Source organism: Anopheles arabiensis, chromosome 3 (genome assembly GCF_016920715.1).
Source record: "Anopheles arabiensis isolate DONGOLA chromosome 3, AaraD3, whole genome shotgun sequence".
In the NCBI taxonomy this organism is placed as follows: Eukaryota; Metazoa; Arthropoda; class Insecta; order Diptera; family Culicidae; genus Anopheles; species Anopheles arabiensis.
In genome coordinates this window covers 6,568,297-6,585,619 of record NC_053518.1, presented here as the reverse complement: position 1 = coordinate 6,585,619, position 17,323 = coordinate 6,568,297, and the positions used below count along the sequence as shown (strand labels likewise).

Sequence of the window (17,323 nt, the reverse complement as noted above, 5' to 3'; positions counted from 1 at the left end):
ACGACTACTCAACGTGACACACTGTACACACCACCATTGATCAACCTGGTTTGCCTGCCATACGAAGACAGGTTTTTGGGGGGAATAGAACCTTCACATTCAGACATCATCGCACTTTCAAGCTCACTTTCAATCTCACATCCCCACCCCTCTGGTCATCTTCCGGACCTGCTGGTGGTCCATCTTCACGCCCGGAAAAGGGACTTGGGAGTCGGACTGTGTTTTTTTGGGGCCATCGCCACCGTGTGCTTGACATACATACAAGCCTGCACAACGTAACACACACAAACACACACATACAAACACCGGCTGTAAACTGCACTCCAAGGCGGCCTACTTTCCCGAAACGTGTAAAGGGGGAGAGAACCGAACCAGTGGAGAGAGAGAAGAGCGAACCCGAAAGACAAAAACCACCACTGAAAAGGGAAGGACTTAAACGTGCCGCGCGCGCGCGGGCGACGCAACTATTCCGAATGACGACGAGAAAGCGCACTTCTTCTCACTGCAACAAGACGGCGAAGCACTGACACACCTGCCGTTAAGGGTTTGCGGCCAATCACTTTAGGAGGAATCTTCAAAAAAAAAAACAAAGCAAACGGAAGAAAAACACCTTGCGCCCGATTTTAACGCACACACATTATCATTCGTAGCAGGCTTTGTGTTTTTGGGCAGGCATGTTTCCGAAAAATCGTCTACTAGAACACACGCGAGCGCGATTAAGCGTCCGGGTTATCCGGGGAGGGAGGGGGTTCTTTGCACACAAAATGGCACACAAACGCTCTACGTCCCCCGAGAAGGGCAGGCTCCTCTATCGCCAAGGCAACGCGGCGCGCGGTGATTGTATGCGGTGCGGTTTTGAAATACGTGTGCGAACTTAAAGACCGGTAAAATGGAGGAGGATGGGGAGTGGGTTTCAAACTTCCCTATCGTTTGTAGCCCCCCCTACACTGCACTGCACTCCATCCATCCACACCCTTCATAAAACAACTATTATTATTTTGTCGTGCCGTGGGTTCGTTGTTTTTTGGATAAATATTTCTTAAAAACTAACACTTCACAGAAAGATTGCGAACAAAAACAACAACAACACACAGATAAACACCCGAACGAAACAATATACACACATGCACTGGAGAGCGCAAACCGGGGGGAACCTCTACCCCGTGGGGGGCTCCGTTTTGCTGGTTTGTTTCCACCACCGTTGTTGGCTACGACGACCACGGCTCTATCGCGATGCCTGCTGCGTAAAAAAATACAACACACGAGACACGACCAACCGTACCGTACACGAGCAAAGTCAAGCGCGAATTGAACGCGCACCCCGACCGAACGCCCAGTGTGCGGCGATGCTTCGGCTAGGTTGTGTTGGTGGGTGTGTGTGCTATGCTACCAGCACGATCTCACACCAACACACACATGGGAATGGAGGGAATATGCTGATGCGTTTCCAGTGGAGAGCAACCTTAGGCGTTAGTTTTGCTTTGAAATTATTTAGGTTCAAGCATGAAGCTTAACAGCGCTTGATGTGGTTATAAAATATACTTTTATTCTTTTTTGTACTTTTTACTGTAAAAAGTATTTTAACACCACAAAGTAAATGGCAAAGTAATTGCTTTTCCGCGGAGAAAAGTTCTCCGTAACAAAAAGCATACCTTTTGTAGGAGTTTTTTATTAGCAAACGGTGACCAGCTCGATAGTGCTATCGCTAGACACAGGGACTCGCGCAACGATGTACATGAGATCGAGCCTCGTCCGGGAAAAACTTTTCCATCATTAAGACGCACTTGGAACGCTTTACAAATATCCTTAATGGGGTGTTGTACTATATAATAGCACCTTTGCTCTCAATGATTATGATATTATTGTGCCTATTCAACATCATTTTATGCTGAACAAATCTGTGTGTAGCACCACTGACAAAGCTACACACACTCTCTCACCATTCACCACTACACACACACTACTAACGCTTTTTTGCCACCATCATCTGGCATCATCATTATCGTCATCATCAGCAGCAGCAGCAGCGTCGATTTATGTACGCGCTGCACGTACCCACACAACAGGGGGAGAATGAACGATCGTGCTATGTTAAATGCGCCGCCGCCGCTGCTGCTACTCATGATGCGAATGTGCAGCCAATGCGCTTCAACGTTTTTGGGGAAGGGAAGTCAAAGGCAAAATAAAACGGACAGAGATCGTCAGTCTTCTGAATATTCAAAGATCGTTTTTGATGGCTTTGTTTTTTTGGTCTTTTCAAGTGTAATAAACAAATGCAGGCTGGCTTAAGATATTTCCTACGCTAAAATATTGCCTGCAAGGATATTCTTCTATAGGATCATCCACTTGAGAACTCCCAGCCGTTGTAAGCTGAGGCCGTAAAGAGAGAATGTAACATAAATTATTGGAAACATCACCAAAAACATATCCTCATGCGTACACAAATGCGTTTACAATGATGGCTTTCTTGTGTGCATTTCAATAATAAAGCTTACGATGAGCCTTTTTGGATGTATCTCTTTTTTTGTCTTTGAAGACAATCGTTTTTGTCTCTACCTTTCAGAACCGATAGCACACAGCAACACATCGTCGGACGTGTCTTTCTCCGTTACAAAACCCCGACCGTGTGTGACGGTCATTTGTTGCAGAGAAACAGGGAAAAAAACACAGGGGCCCCATAAAACTCATCCCAGGGTCACACAGCAGAAACACTCTCCTCTTCATTAGCTAGGCTTACAACTAGACAGAGGCAAATGATTTACAACTAAATAATAAATCCAAAAGTAATACGCACAGACCTCTCTCTCTCTCTTCTCCGCCTACCTAATCTAATCGTGCCATATTTGCCTTCGTCACGTGCGCCTTTGCTCTATCGCGCGTAAACCTTACAAGTTCAATTTGGCTTTTGCAACTGAACCATGAATGAGATAGAGGTTCGCATAATCGCATTTACCAGCGTGTGTGTGTGTATGCAATAAAAGTGTCACCCTCTCACCCTCTCATATAAGCGCACTCAGCAGGGGGTGTAGAGCCTTCTGGAAATTTCTCCAAACATTTCATTCTATCGAAAAACTAAAACACGCAATACGCAATGGAAAGTGAAAAGTGAAAGATTAAATGCAAACGAACGCAGCTGTTATCGAATAGGCACAATCCACCTACGAGGGCAGAAGGATGGAAGGATGATGTGACATTATTGCACCGTTTTAGCATCGATTAGACTGGCTTCCGGCGCGGGGATGGTAAACGGTAGCAGGGACACATGTTTTTAGCCCACCCCCTTCTCTACACTAATGCGCATTACGTGGGCATGTTTGCCAATTGGCCCTTCCTCCCGGTCCCATACCGTATCGTATGTCGTCGCCACGATCGATCTACGCAAACCACCCTTGAAGCGAACACGATTAAATGCTGCTGACCACACACTACACTACACTGCGCTCGCGGGAGGATAATCTCCTTCGGAAGCGTCGGGAAGTTCCCTGTGGTGAACTTGATCAGCTAATGGACAGATGTAGTTACGATTTGCCGTTCAACACGCACACGCATAGGGTCATATGCACCGAAGCGTAATGCAACGATTAGCGCACACACGCAGTAATTTATTGCGCAGCCAAACTGCAAATGTGTTGCGCCCTGGACGAATTGCGCCCTCCCCCGCTGGGTGCACAGCGCAGTGAAATGCAGCTAATTTTCTCTCTTTTCCAATCATGATAACCCGCCCGCGCTGCCATACGCACTTTTCCCCCGCAACCGACACCGCCGGGGGGTCACTTTCCGAGGGCGCAAAGAACCGCCTTGTAAACCTCTTTCTAAGGCCAAAGAGCGTCCCGCCCGGCAACCGGAGATGGCATAATTTATCTGTCCGGCGACTGACGCCGCCCGGAGGACCATATCGTTCACCGGCGCGGGCAAGGAAATCAAATCGGGCACAACCAAACCAAAGCGAGGAAAGTTCCGTTTCGCAGGAAGACGGCCGATTTAATCGCACACGCAAATCGTTCCCGGATCTGTTCTGCAAGAGACGCACAACAGCTCGCCGTAATAAATTGACTGTCAGGAAGAATTGGCGGCAGAGCAGAGCGGAGCGGGAAGGAAAAAGCGCTGCAGCTAAAAATAACACCCCTTCTAAACGCCACCGTAAGGAGGATGGGGAGGAAGACGCCGACGACGACATGCTGGGTGTGGCTGGAGAAAGCTCGAGGGACGTTTGAGTGACAGTTCTAATAGGAAATTAATACTTTCGAGGATATATTGCTTTAATTTCGCCTGGTATTCGTGGTAGAGGTGATGAAGAATGAATTGAAGGCATGAAGAGATCTTATGTGAATTAATTGATCAAGTTGTGATATAACTATTCCAGCAATGTCCAATAAGTCAAAATAATATGTGTTTGGAATACCTCAAACAAACCACCCAAGTTTTGGAGTTTAGAACAGAATTTGTCTAGTTTCCACCAATAATGTATCTGAAGATGATACACATTAAGGATCTCCAACAATGGAGTAGGTTTCTCTTTCTTATATGCGACACCTCAGGACCCAATATCTTGGTTCTTGGAATACGGTAATGATGGAGTTATCATTGGCAGTCTGAAATAATCCTGGATATATCTGAAGCCTACCCAAGGATCATTTAGACAGTTAAAATAACAAATTCTGAGAAAATAGACGACGTGTGAATTAGTCATCAAGGACATTAACCGTGTTCTTTGCAGATCTAAACCTGAAGAAGAACATACCATTGTTTGATTCCCTATGTATACTATACTTGATCTAAATCATCAAGACTCACAATTTCAAAAATGATGCCACAACGCATTACTGATACCCGAGCGAAAGGAATCATGAAGAACCGTGGATGGTTGAACAATCGAAAGAGGACATTGAATTGTCCAATAAACGAATTATTTTCAGGATCTCTAATTGGTTCTTCTTGTTGATCGTTCCTGAATTCTAACTCACTCTATACCGGTTTATACGACGTTTAGTAATAACTCCAGGAAATCATTGAATATCTCATTTCCACATTTCGTTCTCACCCTGAAAACTAGTTTTATCTTTGAAATTTTAATAACCATCATCACTCTACGATTCTCCCTTTTAAACCAATCTTCAACCTGAATCTCCCCAAAAACAAATTGCAAAACACTGCGTCATTTACAACTTTCCTCCTTCTAACTGACCACACACAAACACACACACAGTGTTGGTTGGTTTGTGGTTTGATTAATGCATTGTCTCACGATACACACCCAGCGAGGCGCTCGCGGATCATCTCATGCCGTCGCTTCCCGTATTTGCCGTGGAAACAGGGCGGTGCTGCGCTGTGCCAAGAACGCCCTGCCAAGCGCGTACACACACTACTCCCACACATTGCCACAGCTCACCAAAACCGCAAAGGAAAGCGTAATTGAATTACTTGTCGATAAATCGTTTCTCCTCCAGCTGCGGGCGGATAATTTGTCACAGTGACCGAAACCTACCGCACCGGGCGACGAGTTCACGAACGCTCCCCAATACTGGCCGCCGTCTAAGCAGCACCTTCCGGCATCGGGAAGGTAAATCTCATTACCACCAGCGTACTTCCAGCAAGCCAGCCATCTACACCGCACAACCCACACACAGAGAGGGGGTTCAAGGAGTGTGTTGTTATTTAATTTCGCTTTTTTGCCGTTTGCGCTTCTTCGTTTCGTTCATAATGAAGGAGGCGGCCTAGTGCTGCACGGTACCGCCATCCCAGAACCTCCGGCACGGTCCCAACACATTTGCGGTGGTTAATGTTCTAAAAATATGATACCCATAATTCTATTACGATAATATTTCCTTCCATTACGCTGTCGTTGCCGGCGGCAGGAGAATCTTCCTAAAGGGTTTCCTTTTAAGTGTGTGTGTGCTTAAAAGCCGGTGCTCACGGCATAGCAAAGGCACAACACAAAACGAGTCGCTTGTAAATTTGCATTCCCGCTGAGCTTCACAATTGATGATCGACCGAGCTTTTGCTTTTCATCCCTCGCAACAGACAGCGGCGGCGGTGGCGTCTTCGTACCTTCGTGCAACACCAGCTAAAATGATGAAGAAACACACCCACCACATCGGGGTTGTTGCTGCTATTTAGAAGCTGCCAATCAATTTGGGGTATCAATTATCAATTTTATACCCCACCTCACCTTTACCTTTCATTCCGTTGCTTGTTCTGTTAATTATGTTGCGCTGTTGTCTGTTGCCGCAGGAACATCGTAGGCCATCGCTTCCCAAATGGAGCCGACTAATATATAGGCCACACATTACTACTCTGTATCGGCCGGCCTGGTCACCTCTGCTATTCTTGGGCCACCCCGCGCCGTATGCATTGACAAAAAAGCCGCACCACAAGAACGTGCCCACACGCGGCACGCTAAAACAAGACCATCAACCCCGTTGTGTGTTTCATATTCCGCGGTACCCCGTTGCCTGTGTCCATGCCATCATTTCCGCTTTGCCGAATTTTGTTTCCCCCGTGTCTCGGCATTCAATGGGTGAAATTATGCTAATCAGTGACACCGTTCCGCATTAGCGTAGTGGGGCGTCATAAAAAGAAGCGCATCGCCCCTTGTGACACGCGACCGATGGGGTTTCGAGAGGAAGTTTGAATTTCTAAAATAATTTTCATGTAAAATAGAACAGCTTTCTGGTCGCCATTTGGCGGGCAAGTACGTCAGCAAGACATTAAATCTGTTCTGTTTTCTCATGCCCGCTACACCGAGCAGTGACCTTTAGGTTGATGTGTTTTATCTACTCCCCCTTCCCGTCCATTTCGTCGCGTCGGCGAAAAGCAGTATTTGTCGTCTATCATGTGTCCACCATCTGTGCCGCGTTTTGGCTCCAGACAGTCGGTAGAACGGTAGAAACATAACAAACGCCAATTCGAACGATCTTCACTGTCCGCCGTCCCGTGTCTTTTGATCGTGCGGAGAGATTTCAAAGCGTAGCGATCTAACACATTTAGCACCGGATGTGGTGGTGCGGGCGTTTGAAGGCCGATCTTCGTCGGGGGTTGGTGTTTGAAGATGAGGCTCATTTTTATCCAAAAACTGACCGATAAATAATGCAACCAGTCGGTCCGTCGTGTTTTGCTCGTAACAGCGAACGCGTTCAGTATGGTGATCAACGCATCAGTTACGATGTTTATTCGACGATATGACGCTTGACATCAACATTTCAATCCGAACCGGGACAGATGGCTTCATTCCGGAGATTACTAAAAATGTAGACAAAAACCATTAATCTGTTTAACCAAAACTCTCCCACAGCGGAAAACATTTTAAACGCTCCAAATCTTTCCAAATCACTGCAACAAATCTCGTCCGGCTTTTATTGGGCCATTCACACCTGTGCCGATGCAGCGAGGGCGCAAGCAAGTGGGTGCAATAAAATGCACCCTTTGCCGGAGAACGGCGAAAACCATCGTCCAGCAATTTTCACATGCTGTTACACCTTCGCTCGGCCATTTAATGCAATATCGGTACAGGAAGGAAGGAAAGGAAGTAACGATTTTATGCCACCGTGGTTGTGCCGCTGGCTGCTCTACCTGATGCAACACGGCTACTACTACTACTCGGCTCGAACTCGTCGATTGAGCAATTTATTTATTTTGTGCCGCATTCCGACGGAAGAAAATGGGGGCCACAGCCATCACCACCACCACCCGACATCGGCACGCGGCAAATAAATAAACTAATTACTGACAAAGTGTTTAAAATAATTAAAGCGCGTGTGCAAGCTAAAGACGAGCCAAAGGTTTACGGTGTGTGAAGGACCGGTTTGCTTCCTTTTTTTGTTAAAAGGAAATTGTATGTTGAAAAGAATTAATGTTTAAAATATAATTAATTGAACCAGCTATGCGGTGGTTTGCAATTGGAGCAAATTCTTCGCGGCCTGTCGTATTGCGTCACTGTCGTTCGACGTGCAAATAGCATTAAGGTGCATCATCGCATGCACCGAGCCGGTAAAAGGTAGTGCTGCTCGATGCACATTCTTTGTTATTTTTAAAACAAAGAACACGGACAGATAACAGAGCACACTCCTGGGCCTAGTTTCGCATGACGCCAGTGTCTGTGCCTGTGCCTGTGTGTGTGTATGGACTAGTTTCGCAAAATTCCTTTTGTTTTTTCCCCTTCGCTTTGGCTTCAATTAAAGTGATGCGTTTGTGGATTTGAAACTTCAGCTGTAAAAGGGGAACGGTTGTGTAGCAAATGATAAGACAGATAATAAAGCTGATTTAAGGGAATTGATTTAATGTTTTTTGTACAAATCCAGTTTACCTACCTTACTGAATTGATAGGACTGGTCACACCGGCAGCTCGTCTAGGAACACGTGGGCCACTTACACGTTATGTACGGGGATTATGGTGTAAAATTGAAACGAGCCACTACTTCAACTACTTATTAGCACTTTATCTTCAACTCGTTACGTATTCTTTCCACCTTTTTTGCACCTTGCCGGAAACGCACACCGCACCAGAAGAATAAGGATTATATTTTCTAATATATGGCCAAATATCGAACCGACTCGACTCACTGCTACACTGTATGAACACACAAACACACACACTTGCCACACCGCAATTTGCACTTCCACCGGGAATACTGTCCGCCGGGGCAACTTGGGCCTCTCTGTTACTCTGTTGCTACTCGCGTTTAAACCTGCATTTTTCCTTACAACCTAGTCCGTGCGCTCATCATTACCCTTAGCTTTACGATTATTACTAACGCCGGAAACCGATTCCACACGTTAACACCTCGGTCGGAACAGCGTACCATCTACCCCTTGTTTTCTGCCCACTACTTGTCATTAAACTTCCACGCCTGTCGGCACATCGGGCACTGCTGGTTGGCCTGCGAGTTGAGCCACTTCACGATGCAGTGCATGTGGAAGCAGTGGGAGCAGGCGCCCCACACGAGCGGACAGTCGTCACCGGGCAGGGCACAGTCCGGACAGCAGCCCTCGAATGCCATACGACAGATGCCGCAGTTGTCATCGTTGGCCAGCCATTTCCAGACGGCGACACCCATCCAGCCTGAAAAGGAAAGCGGGACAAGGTTTGGCTTAGAAAGGCTCGTGTAAAATCGTTAGCTGCTACCACCGACGCAACGTGACGCAAAAGGACCTACTGCGGGAAAATCGATAAACATCAACCCCCCTCCGGAACTCTTTTCATCCACTCCAAACCCGCTCTCTGCGGGTGTGTGGTTCTCTCTTCCTGCGAGCTGGATGCGTACAAAAACACGCTCAATTGAGCGAATTTTCCGAAATGACAGTTTTCCTGCCGCCACACACACACCCACACACGTGCACGTTTTCCACGCTGCCGGGATGCGCGTGCTTCCTTTCAGGGGTACCGAGATTCTCCCTGGAAAAGCCCCGCCATTCCTTTGGGCTGTCCGTACTTACTTTTAACCGTGACTTTCATCCTAACAGCAACCGCATTCGGTCAAGCACCATCGGATAACGGATACACCCGTAAAATGGCTCGACCAGGCACTTTTCAGCGGAAAAAACGGGGAAAACTCGCGCACAACGCCGAAAGGAAGCCGATTTTTCTCCGTTTGTTTTGTATTTTGTTTGGCTGTGGGCCCGTGGCGGTTTGACAGTTCGCAATCTCTCACGCACACACACACGCACGCACACATTTCACATGCGCCATCTAGCGGAAAACGAATGCAACCTCCCCTGCTTTTGTGATGGTTGTCAGCTGTCACTGTGTTTCTCGCTGCACAAAAACATTCACCAAAATACGCAAAACACGCAAAAAGGGGAAAAATTTTGCTCACAGAACAAGGCGAGCCCAAATCCAATCTTCCCCGCTGCAGCTCCCTTTTCCGTCTGGTTCCGTGTGCTTTGGTTCGTTCCGTGCTGCCCCCTTTCGTGCGTGAGTAGCCAGGATGGGAAACGCAGGTAGCAATTTGCCAAGGGAGCGTCATAAATCCGGATCGAATGATCCCATCCCGGGCTCGCCGATGAAGGACGACCAGGCGTTCGTGTTTGACCGCAAGCCACACATCCACGGGTATCCGTTCGCGACGGAGGAGGAGGTGGAACCGTACGGGTACTCCAAGTCCGTGCCCGATCCGGAGTTTGCCCGCGAGCCGCGGAAGCGTTCCAGCACCATGTCCGAGGGAACGACCCCATCCGAGGCGCCTGGAGGTGGAGCGGGCGGTGGTGGCGGTGGGCCGGATGATGATGCACAGCAGGAGGAGGAGCAGTCCAGTACGCTGCCGACCGTGTTCAAGTGGGACGGCGGTGGCAAGCAGGTGTTTATTAGCGGCACGTTCTCGCAGTGGAAGGTACTGCCGATGGTGAAATCGCACGCCGACTTCGTGACCATCATCAACATCCCGGAGGGGGACCATCAGTACAAGTTTCTGGTCGATGGCGAATGGAAGCACGATCCGAAGCTGGTAAGCGAACGAGATACCCTGTTTGCTTACCTTCAAATGGAATGCTAATCCGGGTTTTATCCACAGAAAAATGTAGAAAATGACGCTGGCACCACGAACAACCTCGTCACCGTGCGTCAGTCCGACTTTGAAGTATTCCAAGCGCTGGCCAAGGACAGCGAGGACACGGGCAAGGACGAGTCGAAGGAGTGGGGCCAGGACATACCTACGGCCAGACCGTGGGGCAAGGAATCGGGCCCGCCCGTACTGCCGCCCCATCTGCTGCAGGTCATTCTCAACAAGGACACTCCACTGTCGGTAAGAAATCGTTGAACTGCAACCGTTTCCAGTCTTATCACGCTCGTTTACTAAACGCGTTTCTTCCAATGCCTGTTTCACGCAGTGTGAACCGACCCTGCTGCCCGAGCCGAACCACGTCATGCTGAATCACCTGTACGCCCTTTCGATCAAGGACGGTGTCATGGTGCTGAGCGCGACGCATCGCTACCGGAAGAAATACGTCACCACGCTGCTCTACAAACCGATCTAGATGCTTCTGGCCGCGGGTATGTGTGCGGGAGAAGGGTGTAGCCTATTTTCATACCATTACGCGAGCAGCGCGCCTTGGGCGCGATATCTTATTAGATAGGGGGGGGACAGGGAACTACTAATGGGGATAAACCAAAACGATTGAAAACCAAAGCTGTATAAGCTTACACACAACGACAACCCATTGTGTGGTTAATCCATCCGCTGGGGCCACAGAAACACACAAACGTACACAGATACATTCATCATTGGATTGGTTCCTGGTTGGTTGGTTGCTGTGCTGTGTGGCGGAAAGGATAATTTGACCGCCGCGTGGAGGTCACACAGCTAAATGTATTTTTTTTTAAATTCCTCACACACAGTTCGTTGATTATATATTGCGTAGTTTGTAGGTAAGACTAGGAAAAAATGGCTTGGAAAAATTAACTGTAGAACAAAATAGAAGACGGGAACTGGTTTGGAGAGAATGCACGAGAAGAGAGAGAGGACGATTTACGCGACAGTCGCAGCCATGGTAGAGAGAAATATTTTAATTGCTTTTCTGTTTTCGCCGTTTCCCAATCGATCGAAAACGACGACGACTAGCCGGTGGCGATACAAACATATTTTACGAATCTTTCGTGTAAATACGCTGGATAAAGCTGGTGTTAATGAAACGATGAATAAAGTTTTTCGAACACTCAACATTCAATGTCATCGGTGAGCAGCTGCAGCAGCAGAGAAAATCACACTATGAAAGGAAAATACGCTATAAAATACTGTGTGTTGTTCCGCAGGCGGGCAGGGTGCAAAGCATACAATTAGATATATTATAACAGTGTGGCACTATTGTTAGCGTAAGTATTGAAGAAGCCGGCAAACAGCTCCTCCATGATTGCGTTACTTTCCGCTCTACGCGCATCCTCACTGTCGGCCGCTTTCTTTTCAGCTTCTGGATCGTCGATTTCCGCTTCCAGATAGGCGCGCAGCGGATCAGGCATTAGGAGGCGCATGTCCAACATGCCGAGGGTTCTTACTGGAAACAGAAGAGCTTGTTAGTGTAAGAAACATTAACGGGAGGCCCTATACTCACTGTGAACGTCATCGAAATTGAACTCCTTCTGGTACAGCTGCAGCCAGTTGTACGTTACCCGTAGACGGTACCGAACGGTGGGCCCTGCGATTCGTAACAGCTTCTTGTGGTACGCCGTCTGGAACAGATCGTACAGCAGCAGTACACCGTGCCGGGCGATACAATGAATGTGCGATACATCTGCAAAGTAGTGCGAAAATGATGAAGCTATTTGAGCGCAAAAGCCAAACAACAAGGTAAGCAAACCTTCTTCGTCCTTAACCGTTTGCTGGTTCCAGCACAGCAGCACCCGGAACAGCAGCGTAACGAACGCCGACACCATCCGGATGTGGCAAAGCTCACACTCGTTCGGATCTTCCCGGTCGTAGAACGATTTCACCCACCCAACCGGATGCAGCAGCACGTTCCGCAGGAAGTGGATCGTATTTTCCGTGTTCGTCAGCAACGGTTTCATCTGCCACGCCTCGTACCGGTCGTGTGGCCGGACGGAGTTCTCCAACAGTGCCGCGTACATCTGCAGCGTGCAGGTTCCCAGTGAAAAGCTGATCGTTTTTAACCGATACTGTCGGCGGGATGTTGTGGGTTGCTGTTCCCCTTGCTGCTGCTGCTGCTGCTGCTGCTGACCCGTTTCGACCGGATGATGGCTGATGCAGAGACGATTGAGCAGATGGTTCACACTGCCATCCGTGATGTGGGACAGGCGGCGTAGAAAGTCGGACAGCTGCAGCATCGAGGATGGTGCATCGGGTTGGCACAGCACGATCGAACGGAATAGTTCCATCAGCTGGGAACCGCTCGCACCGTACAGGAGGAACCTTCGCGGGCGGAAGCTTATTCCGTTGAGCAGTGCAGCCGCACCCGTTACCAGTCCATGCAGTGACGTCAGGATGATCTGAAAGAAGTTGGAACAATGCACATCAGAATACTATTTTGCAAGGAGAAATGCACCAAACCAAACACCTCTTCCCTACTTACAGCGGTACTGATCCGTTTCATATTCTTCGCGAGTCGCAGCACGAGCTCCTTCTCCAGCAATCGCTTCACTACCAGATCGTCCGAGATTCGACAGTACAGTCCGACCACCGCCAGGAAGCGCCGTATCACGACGGCCTGCTCGCCATTGTATAGCTGCTCCTGCTGGAACACGTTCACTGGGGCCGATTGCTCCATCGTACTTTTCGGCCCATTAAGACGAAAATCTGTCTCCTTGTGCTGTCCCAACCGCTGACAGTACAGATCGATCTCTTCCAGCCCCTTTTCCGTGGCGATCGCTACCAGCGGGTACATGCCGGGGGACAGGACAATCCGCTCCGTCGTTTCATCACCGGAAGCCTTTGCGGCGATTAGCATCTGGGACAGAAAGGTCTGCAGCGATACGAGCTGATCGGCGATCGTAAACTCGTTGCGCGTCACCCGCGAGTACTTGCGGAGCTGTCGACTCCGTACCGAGCTGTCGGTTGCATTCACGAACGCTTGCGGATCAACGTCCAGCGGCTCGCACAGTTCGGCCGGTTCGCCAAGGAACAGTTTCGGTAGCAGCGACGCGAGATCGAACTCATCCTCCGTGGCTTCGGTCGCTTTCGGTTGAGCTGAGGTTGAGGGTGCGGGTTCCGCTGTAGCACGAGCCGGCGGTGGCTCTGGTGGCTGCGGTTCCGCTGGTTCCGCCGATCGAAACGTGGCGTTTAATCGCTTCGTTTTTAGATTCATTATTTCCATCTCTTTGAACTCATTCTCCACCTTCTGCGCTGAGATGGTTTTCTCCAGATTCTTCATCTTCTCGAGCCACTCCTTCTGGATCGTTTCCTTTTCGCGCATCTTCTCCAGCCGCAGCTGCTCGTTGGCGGTTTTCACCATTTTCAGCTCGTACCGCAGCATCGACACTTCGCCGTCCTTGACCTGGGCCTTTTCCACCGCTTCGGTGTAGTCCTTCTGCAAGCTGTCCACCTTCTTTGCCAGCTGCTCTACGTGCTTGGTGAGAAACTTCACCTGAATGTCCTTGGCATGTTCCTGCTTTTGGCTTGAGGCTAGTTCCGGCTTCTCTTCCGCTTCCGGTTTGGGGGTGTGTGATGGGGTAGCTTTAAACGATGTTGCGGTGGAGGTTTTTGGCCTAAAAATGCCCAACCGCGAGGTAGAGGTCGGTTCATCCTTGTTGTAAGCCTTGCTCGGTTCACTCGCTTTCGCTCCCACCGGTGGCAGTGGCGCCGGTGGTACCTTAAACTCTTCTTCCCATGAGGCTTTCGGTGCGGGTTCACGCTTCCCACCGACCGACGGTGGTTCCTCGCAGGAAGTTTTCGGTGCCTGCGGTTCACCTGAATGCTTCGCACTAACCGAAGGTGCTTCCTCCCACGATGCTTTCGGTGCGGGTTCACGCCTCCCACCAACCGACGGTGCTTGCTCTTCCTGCCGGAACTCGTCCAGATTGAAGTCATCGTCGTTGTTGTTGAAGTAGTCGTTGATCGCGTTGTCGATGTTGCGATAGTTGTCATCGAGCTTTTCCGAAAACAAATCATCCTCCCCGTCGGCAAACAGTTCCGCCACCAGCTTGTCCGGTACCTTGCCCGGAAGCTTCCCTGCCCCGGTGTGCTGCCCCCCGGCCGCGATCACCTCCGTCGTTTGCTGCGTGCTCGTCTTGACGCTGCGGCTAAACTTGCCGAACGTAAGGTCCGCCTCGATGGCCTGGGTCGCGAGCACGATAATGTCGTCGTCGTCATCGTCCCACAGGTTTTCCGCTGTGGTGGTGGTGGCGGCTGTGGCGGCACTTTTGCCCGCACCTGGAAATAGTGATTGTGTGTGAGCAGAGTTTCTCATGGAACATAGCAATGAACAACACTCACCTGAGGAGCTGCCCGCCTTGGAAGTACTCGGCTGTGGGTTGTACTGCTGGCTCGGGACGATTTCGATGTTGAGCTTCGGTTTCTTCGAGGCGAGCGGTTGCTTCAGCTGGAAGTGCCCGGACCGTTTCGCCATCGTAGCCGCCACACGAACGCACGTAAACAAAAGTGGGCGACTTTAACAAACTAACAATATACATCTATAACAGCTCTGTTTTACAACGAAACACCAATTAAATATCAACAGCTAGCCATTTCACCGTTTGCTGCGGTCACATTCCGGCCACCAAACGCACGCAGCACGCCGAGCGAGGTATTGTTGATGTTTTGGTGGCGGTATTTGTTGATCTGTCAAACTGCACGCTGTGATGGTGTGTGTGTGTAGTTGAAACGGGAGTGAAATATTTCACCGCCGATGAAAGTGATCTAACACGTTTCAACGGTTTAGGAAGCATCCATGCATTACGTAACGCTAACATTTGAAATTTTGCCTAATTTTCTTCAAATGATGAGTCACATGGAAGTAAAATCCGAAGCGAAAGCCAACAGTGAATTAGCTCATACGTGGCTCTCGATGTGGTATTTTGAGAACAATAAGCCATTAGTTATGCTCTGGAGCTGTTTTATTCAAAATTTATTTAGTCGACAAATGAAAGTTTAGGCAATATAACTCTTGGAAATTGAAGACGAGTATGATTTGCCAGCATCGAAACGTACACATTTTCTAAAGACACATTGAAGCAGCAAAGATCCTCACATTGGAACACCGCCAAAGACTTTTCAGCATGAACCATGTGTTTGCAATGAACAGTTGTAGTAAATATTATTCCACATTGCAGACAGACATTCGTGGCTTCGTTTTCCCAGCTTCAAATTGGAAAATACAGTTCAAGAAAGAAAAATATTGTCTTCCATTTTCCTGTTCAACTTCCTCTTCAAAGTGTCGCTTAGAACTGACCCCAAATTTTGTTCCTATTTATTGCAACATATAAACCAAAAACAACCCCTTGAACCAAATTCAACTACATATTGGCTGGCAACTGCTGCTAATAGATTTATTGCCCGAAACTGGCCACTAAACCATCAATTGAGTCCTCTGCGGCACTCACTCTGCTTGGCAGTAAAAGTCGAAGCGATCAAAGCGTTTTGTCGCTGTGGCACAAAATTGTACGCGATATTTGCGTTTAATGTTGAGCCGCGCACGTTTCATGCATTTTCCCGGCTTTCCCTCACTTCCCCCCATTCGGAATACGGCAAACCCCCGTCCCCTAAAAACCCATAAATAACCATCACTCCCAGTGCTCGAAGCGCACAGACTCCGACTTCCGTACACACCGACTCTACTCCACGCGCACGGTGCATCGTCATCATCATCGTCATCGTCAGATCAAACACATGTTTTTAATTATTCATGTCCACCGAAATTGCCTCTTCACAAAATTAGAAACGTCGATCCCCTTGTGTCAGCTGGTGCGTAACCGCAGCCGGGCCATCATCCCTCCGTTCCTTTTTCGCTTTCCTCTCGAGTACGCGGGTGACGACTTTAACGTTTATTCCAGCAGACACAGGCACACACACAAACACGTGCTCGTGGGGTTGGTGCGGGTGATGGGAAAACATGGGAAAACTCCTGCTACAACATACGCGTAAATGAATTTTGCGTTCGTCCCGCAATAGCATTTCCACGCATGTGTATATGTATGTATAAATTAAAATTCATTTACCCTGACACCACATTATCCGAGCAAGGGATGCTGCACTGCTCCCCCTCTCTCTATCTCTCTCTCAATTGATGTGCGACTACTCGGTTTCATAATAATAACCAGCGATGGAATCGCTTTTTCGTCACAAACGGACACGACGCGAAGATCAACAGCGTGCGCGTCTGTTCGATTGCGCTTCTCGTGCGTACACGCATCAACCATCGATGTCGCTTGGGTGGAGAAAAGGGGAAGAACACGCAGTGAGGACAGATCATTAATATACACTTGATATTAATTGAAGCTTACACGCAGTTGAATTTATTAGCTTTAATTGTCACCACAGCCAGAGTCAGAACACAGTCGTGGACAAGATCGTCCAGGATCAGACCCACGGGGCGTCGTCGTGCAGTTGGCTAGACGGTAGTGCCTTCTCATACGCATGAGGGTATTGGGATGGTCCCTTCCAATATATTGGTCCAAAATTTTACACCCATCTTCATCTTCAGGGGGTTCGAAAAGTCGACATCAATCAGCCTAGCCTGTCTCGCCTCGCCACCATTTGGCTACAATTGATATTAATTGATATTTCGGAACATGATGGGAACGCGTCGCAAGAACATGTAGACGGTACCAACTGAAATGGTTGTTATAGTAGGTTATGTAAAGGGTCCTCTCCGTGGCCATTGGGTATTTCGTAACGTAAATCAATCGTCCGAAAACCCACTCACGATTCTTGACCAGCGAACGTTC

The 17,323-nt window shown here is 48.7% G+C and overlaps 4 protein-coding genes across 5 annotated transcripts in view; 1 reads left to right on the top strand and 3 right to left on the bottom strand.

Moving 5' to 3' along the window:
• Positions 1-1,297, bottom strand: part of LOC120903909 (lateral signaling target protein 2 homolog) — a 48,205-nt gene extending 46,908 nt beyond the window's left edge. Inside the window, exon 1 of one of the 2 annotated variants that reach the window (XM_040313582.1) lies at positions 1,093-1,297. The gene's annotated coding sequence lies outside the window, so the exon portion shown is untranslated. The remainder of the gene's footprint in view (positions 1-1,092) is intronic. The other variant, XM_040313580.1, reaches the window with a different exon arrangement.
• A 7,013-nt stretch (positions 1,298-8,310) lies between these two features.
• On the bottom strand, positions 8,311-9,640 carry LOC120903911 (anaphase-promoting complex subunit 11). Its single transcript, XM_040313584.1, has 2 exons — positions 9,433-9,640; positions 8,311-9,058 (listed from the first exon to the last, which is right to left on the bottom strand). Exons 1-2 carry the CDS (start codon positions 9,449-9,451, stop codon positions 8,823-8,825), a joined length of 255 nt encoding a protein of 84 aa, XP_040169518.1. The 5' UTR covers positions 9,452-9,640; the 3' UTR covers positions 8,311-8,822.
• An 85-nt stretch (positions 9,641-9,725) lies between these two features.
• On the top strand, positions 9,726-11,651 carry LOC120903910 (5'-AMP-activated protein kinase subunit beta-2). The gene is made up of 3 exons (XM_040313583.1): positions 9,726-10,439; positions 10,506-10,736; positions 10,822-11,651. Exons 1-3 carry the CDS (start codon positions 9,924-9,926, stop codon positions 10,966-10,968), a joined length of 894 nt encoding a protein of 297 aa, XP_040169517.1. The 5' UTR covers positions 9,726-9,923; the 3' UTR covers positions 10,969-11,651.
• Positions 11,652-11,723: 72 nt separating this feature from the next.
• On the bottom strand, positions 11,724-16,932 carry LOC120903908. The gene is made up of 5 exons (XM_040313579.1): positions 14,874-16,932; positions 13,015-14,810; positions 12,286-12,931; positions 12,040-12,219; positions 11,724-11,982 (listed from the first exon to the last, which is right to left on the bottom strand). The coding sequence occupies exons 1-5, from the start codon at positions 15,004-15,006 to the stop codon at positions 11,777-11,779; spliced, it is 2,961 nt and encodes a 986-aa protein (XP_040169513.1). The 5' UTR covers positions 15,007-16,932; the 3' UTR covers positions 11,724-11,776.
• Between the last annotated feature and the right edge of the window lie 391 nt (positions 16,933-17,323).

Coding starts and splice junctions, on each gene's coding strand:
- LOC120903908 (XM_040313579.1), bottom strand. CDS start 15,006: ATGGCGAAACGGTCCGGGCACTTCCAGCTGAAGCAACCGCTCGCCTCG. Junction 12,220..12,285: donor AACGGTTAAGGACGAAGAAG/GTTTGCTTACCT, acceptor ACTACTTTGCAG/ATGTATCGCACATTCATTGT. Junction 11,983..12,039: donor CAATTTCGATGACGTTCACA/GTGAGTATAGGG, acceptor TTCTGTTTCCAG/TAAGAACCCTCGGCATGTTG.
- LOC120903910 (XM_040313583.1), top strand. CDS start 9,924: ATGGGAAACGCAGGTAGCAATTTGCCAAGGGAGCGTCATAAATCCGGA. Junction 10,440..10,505: donor GGAAGCACGATCCGAAGCTG/GTAAGCGAACGA, acceptor TTTTATCCACAG/AAAAATGTAGAAAATGACGC. Junction 10,737..10,821: donor ACAAGGACACTCCACTGTCG/GTAAGAAATCGT, acceptor TGTTTCACGCAG/TGTGAACCGACCCTGCTGCC.